General features: G+C 41.4%; 1 protein-coding gene across 1 annotated transcript in view; it reads left to right on the forward strand.

Moving 5' to 3' along the window:
• The first annotated feature begins 1,733 nt into the window (after positions 1-1,733).
• The window catches only part of TIMELESS (timeless circadian regulator), a 64,992-nt gene continuing 54,533 nt past the window's right edge, over positions 1,734-12,192 (forward strand). The window contains exon 1 of the mRNA XM_042447588.1: positions 1,734-2,968. Within this exon, the coding sequence (XP_042303522.1) occupies positions 2,911-2,968 (58 nt within the window). The 5' untranslated portion in view covers positions 1,734-2,910. The remainder of the gene's footprint in view (positions 2,969-12,192) is intronic.

A 12,192-nucleotide genomic window follows, 5' to 3' on the forward strand; every position in this document is an offset into this window, starting at 1 on the left:
GTTGTTGTTGATATTATTATTACTATTATTAGTAGCTTTGTGAGCTGAGCTCTTTTGAAAAGGTTCAAGGGTTGTGTCTGCAGTTAATTGAAGATTAATAGGTTGTTTTCTCTTTTTCCAACTCTGTCATTCTAAAGCTTTGTTGTTGTTGTTGTTGTTGTTGTTGTGTGCCTTCAAGTCATTTCTGCCCAATAATAATAACAACTATAAAATTTATTTATATCCCGCCTCTCTCCAATGGGATTGAGGCGCCTTACAACAATAAACATACATTAAAAAACCAAATAACGATTGATATCACAAAAAGCCTCACAATCTCCTGGAAAATGGCCGTGTTGTGTTGTGATGCTTGTTTCTGCTGAGGTTTCTGACTTACAGAGTCACAGGCTGCATCCGCACTGCGGAAGTAACTCAGTGTGGCACTGCTCTAACTGCCCTGGCTCCATGCTATGGAATTCTGGGATCTGTAGTTTTGTGGGACGTCTGTCAGAGGGCTCTGGTGCCACAGCAAACTGCAAATCCCAGGATCCTGTAGCATGGAGCCATGGCAGTTAAAGCTGTGTCACACTGGATTGTTTCTGCAATGCGGAGGCTATCCCAGTCCATGCAACAATCAATCCTGCCTTGATTGTGGAAGCTAAGCAGGGCTTGGCTTGGTTAGTTCTCCAGGGTGCATCTACAGTACACTGTAGAAATAATGCAGCTTGACACCATTTTAAACCACCATGGCTCCACTGTACAGAATCCTGGGATTTGTAGTTTTGTAAAGAGGCACCAGCAGCACTCTTTGACAAGGAAGGCTAGAGACATTGCAAAACTACTAATCCAAGGCATCCGTAAGATGGGCCTACAGCACTTAAAGTGGTGTCAAACTGCACTATTGCCACAGTGTTAATGCGCCAGAAAGGAGACTGCCAGGGAATACTAGGTGCTGTAGGCCATCTTGAGAGGCAGGAGTGTGGTTTGAATGTTGCGCCACGACTCTGGAGACCAGGTTTGATTCCCAGCTGGGTCATGAAACCACTTGGGCAAGTCACACTTTCTCAGCCTCGGAGGCAATGGCAAACCTCCCCCAAACAACTCTTGCCAAGAAAACCCCATGATAGGGTCGCCATAGGTCTGAAATGACTTGAAGGCACAAAACTACAAACAACAAGTAAGCTATGGTTCAGAGAGAGGCAGTGAAAACATTTCCCAGGATTCCTTGCCTTTAAAACGCCCTCTGAAATTCATGGGGTGGCCATAAACTGACAGGTGGAGGCACACACTTACAAGCCCCATTGCTCTCAGTGCGGCACCATATGATGGCATCAATGGTGTGGCACTTTAAGCAGATCATGGAGTGCAGCTTTTTAATACAGTACCTCCCTCTGCATAGGGGAACAGGAATGGGGGAGAATGGGGAAAAGAAGTGGGCTGCCCAAAGAAGATGCATTTTCCCACTTCCACCAGTGATCCTACAAACCCCTTTGTATGGGAGAGAACACTGAATTTCTTAAGAAGGCCTTCATGTTTTTACAATAGTAAACATTTTTTAGATGCTGTTTTGGTAAAGCAGGCCAAATGTAGTCCAAATTTTTAGTGTGGCCTAGTGGCTCGAGCATTGGACTATGACTCTGGGGACTAGGGTTCCATCTCAGCCTCAGAGGAAGGCCATGGTAAACCTCCTCTGAACAAATCTTGCCCCATGATAGGTTCTTAGGGTTGCCGTAAGTTGGAAACGACTTGATAGTACACAACAACAAGGCTACCCTGTCACAGGGTTTTCTTGGTAGAATTTGTTCAGGATGTGTGGGTGCACACCATTGCCCTTCCCTGAGGCTGAGAGAGTGTGACTTGCACAAGGTCACCCACCCAGTAGCTTTCCATCACTAAGCAGGGATTCCAACCCTGGTCTCCAGAGTTGTAGTCCAGTGCTCAAACCACTGCATTTATGCTGACTGGTTAGCATCCTAGTCTCTTGCAAAATGTTCTTGTGCGCAGACTGTTCTGAAAGGTGTTTTGTAGGGGGATATTTTGCCCAGGTTGCCACTGCCAGGTGTGCTCATAACTACAAAGGAGGACAAGCCACCACAAAATATAGGCTATTAAAGAAAAATGTAGATGCTTCCAAATAAAAACTAAAACACTAATGTAAAAACGTAAATTCATGCTTCTTATGCTCAGAGTGGAGGACCTTTGGGGATTCCTCTTGGACAGAGGTCTGAAATGTAGGACAGGTCCTGGGAAAGGAGAACATTTGGTTACCTTGCCTCTGGAGTTCCTCCATCGCAGAGTGATATTTTCCCTCACTGCAAAGGAGGACAAGGCACAGCAGAATGTGAGACTTCCAAGAAAAATGGAAGACAAGACCAACTAAAAGCTAAAAACATTCGGAGGACATTTTGAGATTCCTTCAGGACAGAAGGCTGAAATGTAGGACAGGTCCTGGAGGAAAAGGTGGACATGTCTGGTCTCCCTAGCTGCTGCTGAACCCACCACTTCATTTATGTGCCAGATGGTTTGCAAAGCACAGCTTGGGGCCGAATGACCAGGCGTCCTCCTTTCCCCAGACATGTCCTCCATTTCACCCATCTGTCCAGGAGGAGGAATTCCAAAAAGGTCCTCCCTTTTGAGCATAACCAAGAAGAATGAATGGACATTCCTATTAGTGGTTTTTTTAAAGCTGTTGTTTTGTCCTCCATTTCTCTTGCATGCCCTCCATGTTGTGGTGCCTTGACCTCCAGCTTCAGGTATCCCTGGGGCTCTTTTCTCCCTCTGGTACCAGGATTTTCTCCCGCCCTCCTTTCCTCCTTGGCTCCTCCTGTTCAGCCTCTGAGCCTGGCTTGCATTCCTTATGCTGTCATTTGCCGGTGGGTCCTTCCTGCATTGAGATCAAGGACAGACTTGCGTTGAAAACAGAGACACTGTATGTGCAGAGATTTCCTGCTTTGCTGGTTTCCTTTGAACCATAGCAAGGTAATTTCAGGTAAGGAGAGCAACATCCCCACCTCACTCCCAGTTCTTGCAAAACCTGTTTGTTGCTTTGGTTGTTGTGCTGCACCTGATAAGAAAGAGCAGTTCGGTTGTAGCTGTTGTGATTCAAGTGGCAGACAAAAGCTCCCCCCCCCCCCCCACCTTTACATGCTTTTTTTTGGTTTCAACAGCTGTGCAAACACTGACTGAGCACAACCTTCAGGTCTCAGGTATAAATCCATAAATGCACAGTCAGATGCAGTGGGTGAAGCAGCCTGACAGTTGTCCTCTTCTCTTTCCCCATTTCAATCTGATCTCACCCCCACAACTATGCATCTATATCTGAAATGGTTGTTTGGAGGATATTGAGACTATGCTGGAGGATTGTTGCTATGTTGTTGTTTTGAGAGTGTGCTGGAGGATTGTTTTCCTCCAGCAGTATATTTGAAAAAGTGTATTGTAATCTATGGATACAAAGGCTAAATTCTTAATCTTTAAGGTACCACAAGACCCTTTTTTTCTTCTCACTTCCTTTCTTTTTATAATGAAAACTGACTACAATAACTGTCTCTTTGAATATTATTTATAATTAGACTGACTAGCATAATTAACTCTTTAGATATTACTTAATTTAATGTATCTCTGTGGCCCATTTTTAAAGGAATATTTCAATAACATTATCAGTATCATTTTAAAAAATAGGTTTCCCAGTTGCTTATTTGTTTCAGGGGATTTAAATGTATTTTACCTCCCTTCTATGTACTGTTTCATTGAATTTTTCCAAAGTCATGTGTATTGTGTTTAGTTCTGGGAAAATAATTAGATATACTGAGTGGACTCATTAGAAATAATGAATGGACTAGTTATAGGCATGTTGATGGCATCCACTGGTAGTAGTTTGTACTACTGTTGTGTATTTTGTTTATATGTTAGTTTGAAGGCCTTTGAGAAATAAAAAAGAAAGAAATAAGAAACAGACACCTCCCATTCTTGAACAAGTATATCTGTGCTTTAAAAAATATTTTAAAATATGATTTTAGTTTTCTTCCTGTGCATGTTAAATGGTCCCTAGTTGTGTTATTTAATTGTAAAACTACATCCTTTCTACTACCAGTTTGTTGCTTTGGCATGAATATCTTGCCATTTCAATGCTCTGAAAGCCATTTCATGGCTCTTCTCAACATAATGCTATATCTATCTTCTTACTCATTAGTTTGAAGTATGCTGAGAACTACAGTCTTTATAGAGTTGGCCCTCCGTATCCAGGGATTTTGCATCCAGGGATTCAGCCATCCATGGCTTGAAAATATTTTGTTTTTAATTTGAAAAGCAAACCTTGGATTTGTTATTTTACATAAGGGACACTATTTTATCATGCCATTGTATAAAATGGGACTTGTGCATCCCTGGATCCCAAACCCCAGGAGATATTAATGGCTCACTGTAGTCTTGTGAAAATTTTGTTCCTCCCTCCAGTACTGGAGCTGCTCTGGTTGTTCTAGAAAGTTTGAAATGACTGGTTGTCTTCACCCCTTCCCCTCCTCTTGGCCACTAAGCCGATTGTACAGTATTTCCATCACTGGGAGACAGGCAATAGCAGTGTTGCTTAATTAATTAAATGTATATCTCACCTTTACCTTCCCAAAGTGGTGTTCAGCACAACTAGCAATAAAAAATATACTTTGGAAGTCAATTTAATTTAAAAATAAAATAAAGGCAAGTCAGTTAGAACAACAGTTGCTTTACTTATGTAACTGTTACTACTACTGCTAATCAAAGTTATTATAAGGCAAAGGAAAAATGTTTAATTTATAAAACTGTTGTCTAGACAGCACTCTTCCCTTCCTTGTCTTGGTTACAATTTAGGTCTAGATAATCTTTTTAAATGTCCTGTGTTTCTTCCAAGGAGCTCATGGTGATCTGTATGCATCCCCATTAAGATAATTTGACTGAAAGATGGTAACTGGTCACCAGATATGCTGACTGGCTAAAGTGGGAGTTTGAACCTGAATCTTTCCAATCCTAGTCAAATAATCAAATCAATACACAGGCATTCAGAATATAGACATTAGCAAAAGCTGTGCTAACAAATGCAGTTCCTCCTAGTGTAGAAGTGGTTTGGTTTTCTGGAAGGGCTACAAATCTCTTGCTTGTTAATTGTCCTACATCTGGGCCTATAATAAATTACAATTCCCAGGATTCCCTAGCACTAAGCCAGGTAGTTAAAGCAGTCTCAAACTGGATTATTTCTGCAGTGTGTTTGGACCATAGTCTCAAAGGGGCTGTAAGATCTCGCTACATACTGATTCCACAGACTAACACGGCTATATCTTTTAATTCTACTACTGTTTCCAGGATTTCCTAGGATTGAGCCAAGGCAGTTAAAGCTACCTCAAACTGGATTATTTCTGCAGTGTGTTTGGACCGAAGAAGCAGGAATTTATGAGTGTGCCCAGCTTTTATTTGGTGACATCCTCCATTTTCTTCTGCAGTCTCCTCTGTTTTGTGGTGCCCTCTCCTTGCTGAGTAATGAGGACACCCCTGGTCTACCTGCTCCCATCAGCAGCAGCCTTAGCCACCTTCTTCCAGTGCTGTATTGTGGACTCTCCAGGAAGAAGCTTGGCCTTCCTGGCTTTGCAGAGGCAGCCTTGGCCTCAGTCGTCCCCTTGATCACGTTGCCTCTCCAGCTGCTGGGGATGCTCCACATCCCCACGTGGGGCAGCCAGCTGATTGTGCAGGTAGCCCACGTGGAGGAGGGTGGATGATGGGCTCCTCTCCCTTTGCAAGCCTGGCCTCTCCACGTGGGCTGGATCTAGCCTGACAGTCAGCCTGCCTGCCTGACAGCCGCCTGACAGCCCATGTGGCTGGACATGGGAGGGGGGAGAAACCAGACATGTCCTCCTTTTCCCAGACTTGTCCTCTATTCTAGCCTTCTGCCTGTGTTGTGTGTGTGCGCGTGCATGTGCGCGCGCACACCTTCAAAGTCGTGTGTCAACATTCGGCAACCCTATGGATGTCCTAGGATTTTCTTAGGCATGGAAGACTCGGAGGAGGTTTTTGCCAGCTCCCTTCTCTAGCAAATGTGAGGGAGTGGTTAAAATGGGTACATTTAGCATTTAAATGTTATGTTATTCATAACAGAATTCCGCAAGCATCCAGGACAGGACATGGATCTGAGCTTCTAGCAAATAAGCAGGATACGTTGGTAAAGTAAAAAAATAAGACTTACTTTATTGTGACATTTAGGTTCTAGAAAAATAACTAATCAGTAGGGAAAAGCTACACTATGGTAGAGAGATCCCTAAAAGCTGATCTCCATGTGTGTAAGCTCCAAAACGTTCCACAGCAATAATCCAGTTTGAGACCACTTTAATTGCCCTGGCTCAGTGCTAGGGAATCGTGGGAATTGTACTTTTGTGAGACATTGAGTGTTCTCTGTCAGAGCTCTGGTGCCACAACAAACTACAGTTCCCAGGATTCCCTAGCACTGAGCCAGGGCAGTTAAAACAGTCTCAAACTGGATTATTTCTGCAGTGTGTTTTGGACCAAAGTAAGAAGAAAAGCATCCTAAGAAGAGAGCTTTTTAGATAGTCCATGCTGGTTTTAAGATGGAGAGAAACAGAGGCAACTAAACAAAGGGTTGTAAGTCTCCCAACTTCTGGCGGAATGGGAGGGAGATAGGAAGTGACCTCTTCACACAGTCACACTGACCAAATGACCATAGAGATAATCAATGTGGCTGTGATGATGATGACCCGTCCTTTCTCCCAGCTGTAACTACAAGCAATTGCTACAAGCATTAATGCTATTTTCTCAAACAAAATAGCCTATGGCACCTAGTCTTCATTGCTGATCTCCCACCCTAGTACTAATGGCTCAACAACGCTTGTGGGGAATTCTGGGGTTGTAATTTGTTGTGGCACCAGAGCTGCTCTTGCAGGGAAGGCTAAATATCTCACAAAACTACACATCCCCAGATGGCATTCTTGGCTTTGGGGAGTGAAGTACTAACTAGGGCTGACTGGGCTTAGCTTCCAATTACAGACAAGATCTAGTGTCTTTATTTAGGTAAATAAGGTTTTCTTAGGCAAGGAATGGCTCAAAGGTGGTTTTGCCAGTTCCTTCCCTCAGAAGGGAGCCCCCCAGCACCTGGCATGTTGCTGGTGGTCTCCATCCAAGTACTACCAAGGGTTGACCCTGTTTAGGTTCCAAGATCAATGGGATCTGGGCTAGGTCTGAGGGAGGCTGTTGCCACACTGCAGAAATAAAGCAGTTTCACACAACTTTAACAGGCATGGCTCAACGCTGTGGAATTCTGGGGTTTGTAATTTGTTGTGGCACCAGAGCTGCTCTTGACAGGGAAGGCTAAATATCCACAACTACACATCCCAGATGGCATTCTTGGCTTTTGGGAGTGAAGTGTAACATTTGCAGCTGAATCATCCTACAAGTGTTTCCTCACCACACATACAGGTCCCAGGTCATGAGCAGGAGCAATGATCACGAAAGATTCCTGCTAACAGTTGCGTGTTCCTCACCTGTCCACTTCACTCCATCTCCAAACCAGCTTGTCTTTAAGACTATAGTGTTAACCAGAGAAGGAGATATTGCTGTTTATGAATGTTTGTTGTTGGGTTTTAGAATGTAGGTCTCTTTAGATTCAAGTCAAAAATAAAAGGGAAATGGACAAATATGTAGAGTTGGTGATATAAGACTAGGACTTAAAAGGGCAGCTATGAAGGAACGAGGCAAGATTCGTAAGTGTAAAGACATATCTTTGAATACTAAAATTAGGATTTTTTTGTGCCTTCGTATTTCCCATTTCTATATGTGGTTGTGAGCACAAGACAGTGAAGAAAGCAAATAGCAAGAAAATCAATTCATAGGAAATGTCCTGTAAATGAGTTCTATGGATACTGTGGATGGCTAAAAAGACAAATAAATGGGTCCTAGAGCAAATCAAGCCTGGACTCTCCCTAGAAACTGAGATGGCTAAACTGAGACTGTTTATTTTGGCCATATCATGGGAATACATGACTCACTATAAGATACATCAGTACTTGGTAAGGTAGAAGGCAGTAGGAAAAAAGAAAAGCCACATTACAGAAGGATGGACTGCCAGGAAAGCCATGTCCCTGAGTCTGCAACATGTGAGCAGGGTATGTAGGGGAAGTTGGAGGTCTCATTCATAGGGTTGCCATAAGTCAAAGTCACTTGATGTAGTTAACATAAATAAATAAATAAGATTACAAAAACAACAGTCTTGTGGCACCATTGCATCAGAATCATCAAGTGAGTCCTTATGATATATATCTCTTTGTCATTCATGTGCCAAAAGATTTTGTGTTTTGCAGTACCAGACTTAACATGTCTAACCTTCTGGAGTGTGAAATTGGTTTTCCTGTGACTTGTATGATGAGTAGTTTTTATCTGTCTTTGTATCTTGCTTATTAATAGCAAGATGCTGCTTGCTTATTTTCATGATTTTTTTTAATAGTATTGCTTCTCATGTGTTTGCAACTCACTGTAACCATGCTGTTGGTTTTATCGCCTTCAAATTTCTCTGTTTGAGTTTGTGTGGAATATTGGCTGCTACTTAGTCATTGCCATGACTTCCATTCGGCACAGGATATATTTGCAGTTTGGTTAGCCATACAAAGTTTGTGCTTTCCATTATTTTATGGCCATTCATCTTGGGTGAGGTATGCTCCTTCCCCTTTCCAAGAAGATCAAATAAAATGTGGCTGGGCTGGAGAATGCGTTTTAGGGTGAAAGTAAGTTCCTTAAGTATGTTTGCTTTTCCCAAAGGTCTGTTTCTGTGTGGTAGGTGTGTGAGAGGGGGAAAAAGTGCTACAATAATAGAACAGTGAAAAGGTGTAGATTTTTTTGCAGCTGTCTTGTGTGGGTTATACTGTAAAATGATATGCCTCTGCTTGTCAGTCAATGAAGGCTCCCAGAGTGGTGTCCAAAGATAAGAAATAACAAAGTTCTGGTTCTCTGACAAGCAATTTAAAAGACACAAACAACACTGAGAAACGCTTGGGAGGAGAGAAAAGAGCTGATTTTTTTCATTAGTGTTCTTAACTGAAATTTTGTATTCTACTTACTCCAACCGGAATAGAAATGCTTACAGGAGAGGAGCAAAGCCAATGGAGTGATCTTGCTTCCATTCTCTTTGTAGGGTGGACTGACCACATTAAAAGTGTGTCAGGAGGGGGAGCATACTGGGTAGTTCCTGTACCATCAATGATTATGTGGAAGAAGATGTTTTAGCAAGCATAGGTTGTCATGCACACACTTCATCTCCTGTAATTACCTCTTCATTCATGGTTTTGTGCCTCCAAGTCATTTTTTTATTTATGGAGACCCTAAGGCAAACCTATCATGGGGTTTTCTTGGCAGCTTTCATCAGAGGAGGGTTGCCATTGCCATCTTCTGAATCTGAGAGAGTGTGACTTACCCAAGGTCATCCAGTATTGTAGCTTGTCATGGCCGAGCGAGGAATCTAACCCTGATCTTCAGAGTCGTAGTCCAATACAGTACTCAAACCACTACACCATGCTGACTCTTGTAATTACCTCTGTTATTGAACATAAAGGAGGCTTCTCTTTCTCTTACTCCTTTTAAAAAAATATAGCCATCCAATCTTATCCTATTCCTACACTGCTATTACCAATTACCTCTTGCACATCTCCATTTGATTATGCACTTGTGCAAGTAATCGCTCTGTGTCACACTTGGTGCAATCTTGCTATACAGATTGAGTTTCCCTTATCTGGAATTCCAAAATACTCCAGAATTGTCCACATGGGTGGCTGAGATAATGACACCTTTCCTTTCTGATGATTCAATGTACACAAACTTTGTTTAATGCACAGAATTATTAAAAATAGTGTGTATTGTGCATAAAATTTCCTTTGGACAGGGTATATAAGGTGTATATGGAAATAAATTTTGTATTTAGACTCTATCTCCAAGATATTTTGAGTTGAATGACAATTTGCATGTGATTCTAGTTCTGCTTCTCTCATGCTTTCTGCCCTTGGATGATAATGTCCTTCCATCAAAGGATGATCAGCTCATCAGTTGGGGGGGAGGGGTAAAGCGTTCTCTCAAGCAGAAGGATATTAGTGGACTTGGTATCATCTGAATTATGGAATTGTTTCAGTAAGGAATGTGTTGTGCAAATGAAAAAAAAACCAGTTTTTTTTAAAGTCAGTGGGTAAGTGATCATTCATATCCAAGTCTAGGTTATTACTGTGGGCTAACATTTGAATGTAGAGAGCACAGATTCTGTTGGTGTCTGGGCTTGTCATATTTCACACACATTCTCTTCAACAGTTCAGTGGGATATTTCTTTTGCAAGTACTATTAGTACATTGATCTTTCTCAGTGTATGCATATATCTATGGGAGGTTCTGCAGGTCTTAATGCCTTCAACATCTTGCTGAAAACTGTCCTCTAGAAAGGCATTCACTCATCTGTATTTGCAAATTAATCTTGCAGCATTTTTTCTTAACATTTGAATGACTGAATGAGATCAGTACCGTCAGTACTATGTGCAGGGGGAGGGTGTACATTGTACAGGAGAAAGTAGTATGTTGGTCATTTAAAATTTGCAAATCTAAATTGAATATCTGTTCTGGAACCACTGGGAAGATGAACTGCAGCAATAGCAATTGACCATCCCCTCAGTGCTGATGCTGCTAAAATCCTTCCAGCTAGATAGAACAAGGTAGAAAGGCAATCTGTGTGGGCATGAAAAGACTTTGTAAAAAGGAACTTCTTTGTCAGAGGCATTGTTAACTGATGTATTCCTATATAGCCTTACCTCTCATACCAATATGAATTTGCTGTTTAGTTTTCAAGCATAGATTAGTGAGCATATAACTCTGACTTCATTTTAATATTAGTATTCCCAAACTAGCAAAGCCTTCTTTTGGTTACAGATCTAATGTAGTGGTGTTTTTAATACATCCATGGTGCATCATAGATTCTGTAGTGAAAAAGCAGCATAAAACAGTTCCTTATCAGTAACAGATTGTTTGATGCAAAACAGTTTAAAGCCTGTAGAGTACAGTATTTTGAAAGTGCAGCTACTGTGAGAATATCTTATGCTTTTTTGATGCAAGTGTGACTTGTAAGCTGATTAGGTAGAGTAAAATCTGGGAAAGACTGTCCAAATTTTATTAAACAGAAGTGACAGAAGAGGAATTTCTGTCTGGTTTGAATTTTGGCAGCAGACTGTATTTAAACTGCCTTTTGAAAAAAGTAAAATGGGTTATGTTTAGAATGCTACTTTGACATCTATGAGGCAGATGTCTAGATGTTTGATTACTTTGTAAATACTAACAGAGTCAAAAGTGTCAGTGTCTTTCTTACATTTCTTAAATGTTTCTTTTTCTTAATATAAAACAAATATCTCCAGTTAATTTACCATAAAATTTACATTATCAAAAACAACGTATATAAAAATATGTAGTCCCCCCCCCCCAGTAATCAATATATGTAATCTAGCTTTGAGCACATGTATTATAAATCTTCTTTCTTGTACATGTGTATAACTAGTTTTGATATCATCAGTGTAACTTAGGCTGCGTCTGCACAGCAGGAATAATCCAGTTTGACAGCACTTTAACTACCATGGCTCAGTGATATGGAATTCTGGGAATTGTAGTTTGTTGTGGTGCCAGAGCTCTCTGACAAGGGAAGGCTAAATGTCTTCTCATCAACAAAACCACAGTTTTCATCAACAAAATTTTTGTGTTCAGCAAAACTACACTCCCAAGAATTCCATATCATTGAGCCATTGCAGTTAAACTGGTGGCAGAACAGGATTATTGCTGCTGTGTGGATGTAGCCTCAGTTTATTGTTCAGCAGACTTAAGCAGTATTGAAAGTTTGCATTTTTGTGCAACATTCTTCCGGGAGAAATTATATATGACATCAACTTGGTGTGTCAAAAGTGTATTTACAATAAGATCAATAAAGCTCTCAAAGGTGCCAAAGAGTGACATTCATTTTGTTGTTCTTGTGTGCCTTCAAGTCATTTATGACTTATGGTGAACCTAAGACCTTGTCATGGGGTTTTCTTGGGAATATTTGGCCCGTTACAAACAGGCATAAAGTACGGACTGGGTCCGTATTAGGGTTAGAAAGGGGTGTCCCTTCCGGACACCCCTAACCTTAATATGGACCCAGTCCGTACAAAATGGCAGCGCCCGTTCCACACGGGGG

Source organism: Sceloporus undulatus, chromosome 2 (assembly GCF_019175285.1).
Source record: "Sceloporus undulatus isolate JIND9_A2432 ecotype Alabama chromosome 2, SceUnd_v1.1, whole genome shotgun sequence".
NCBI lineage: Eukaryota > Metazoa > Chordata > Lepidosauria > Squamata > Phrynosomatidae > Sceloporus > Sceloporus undulatus.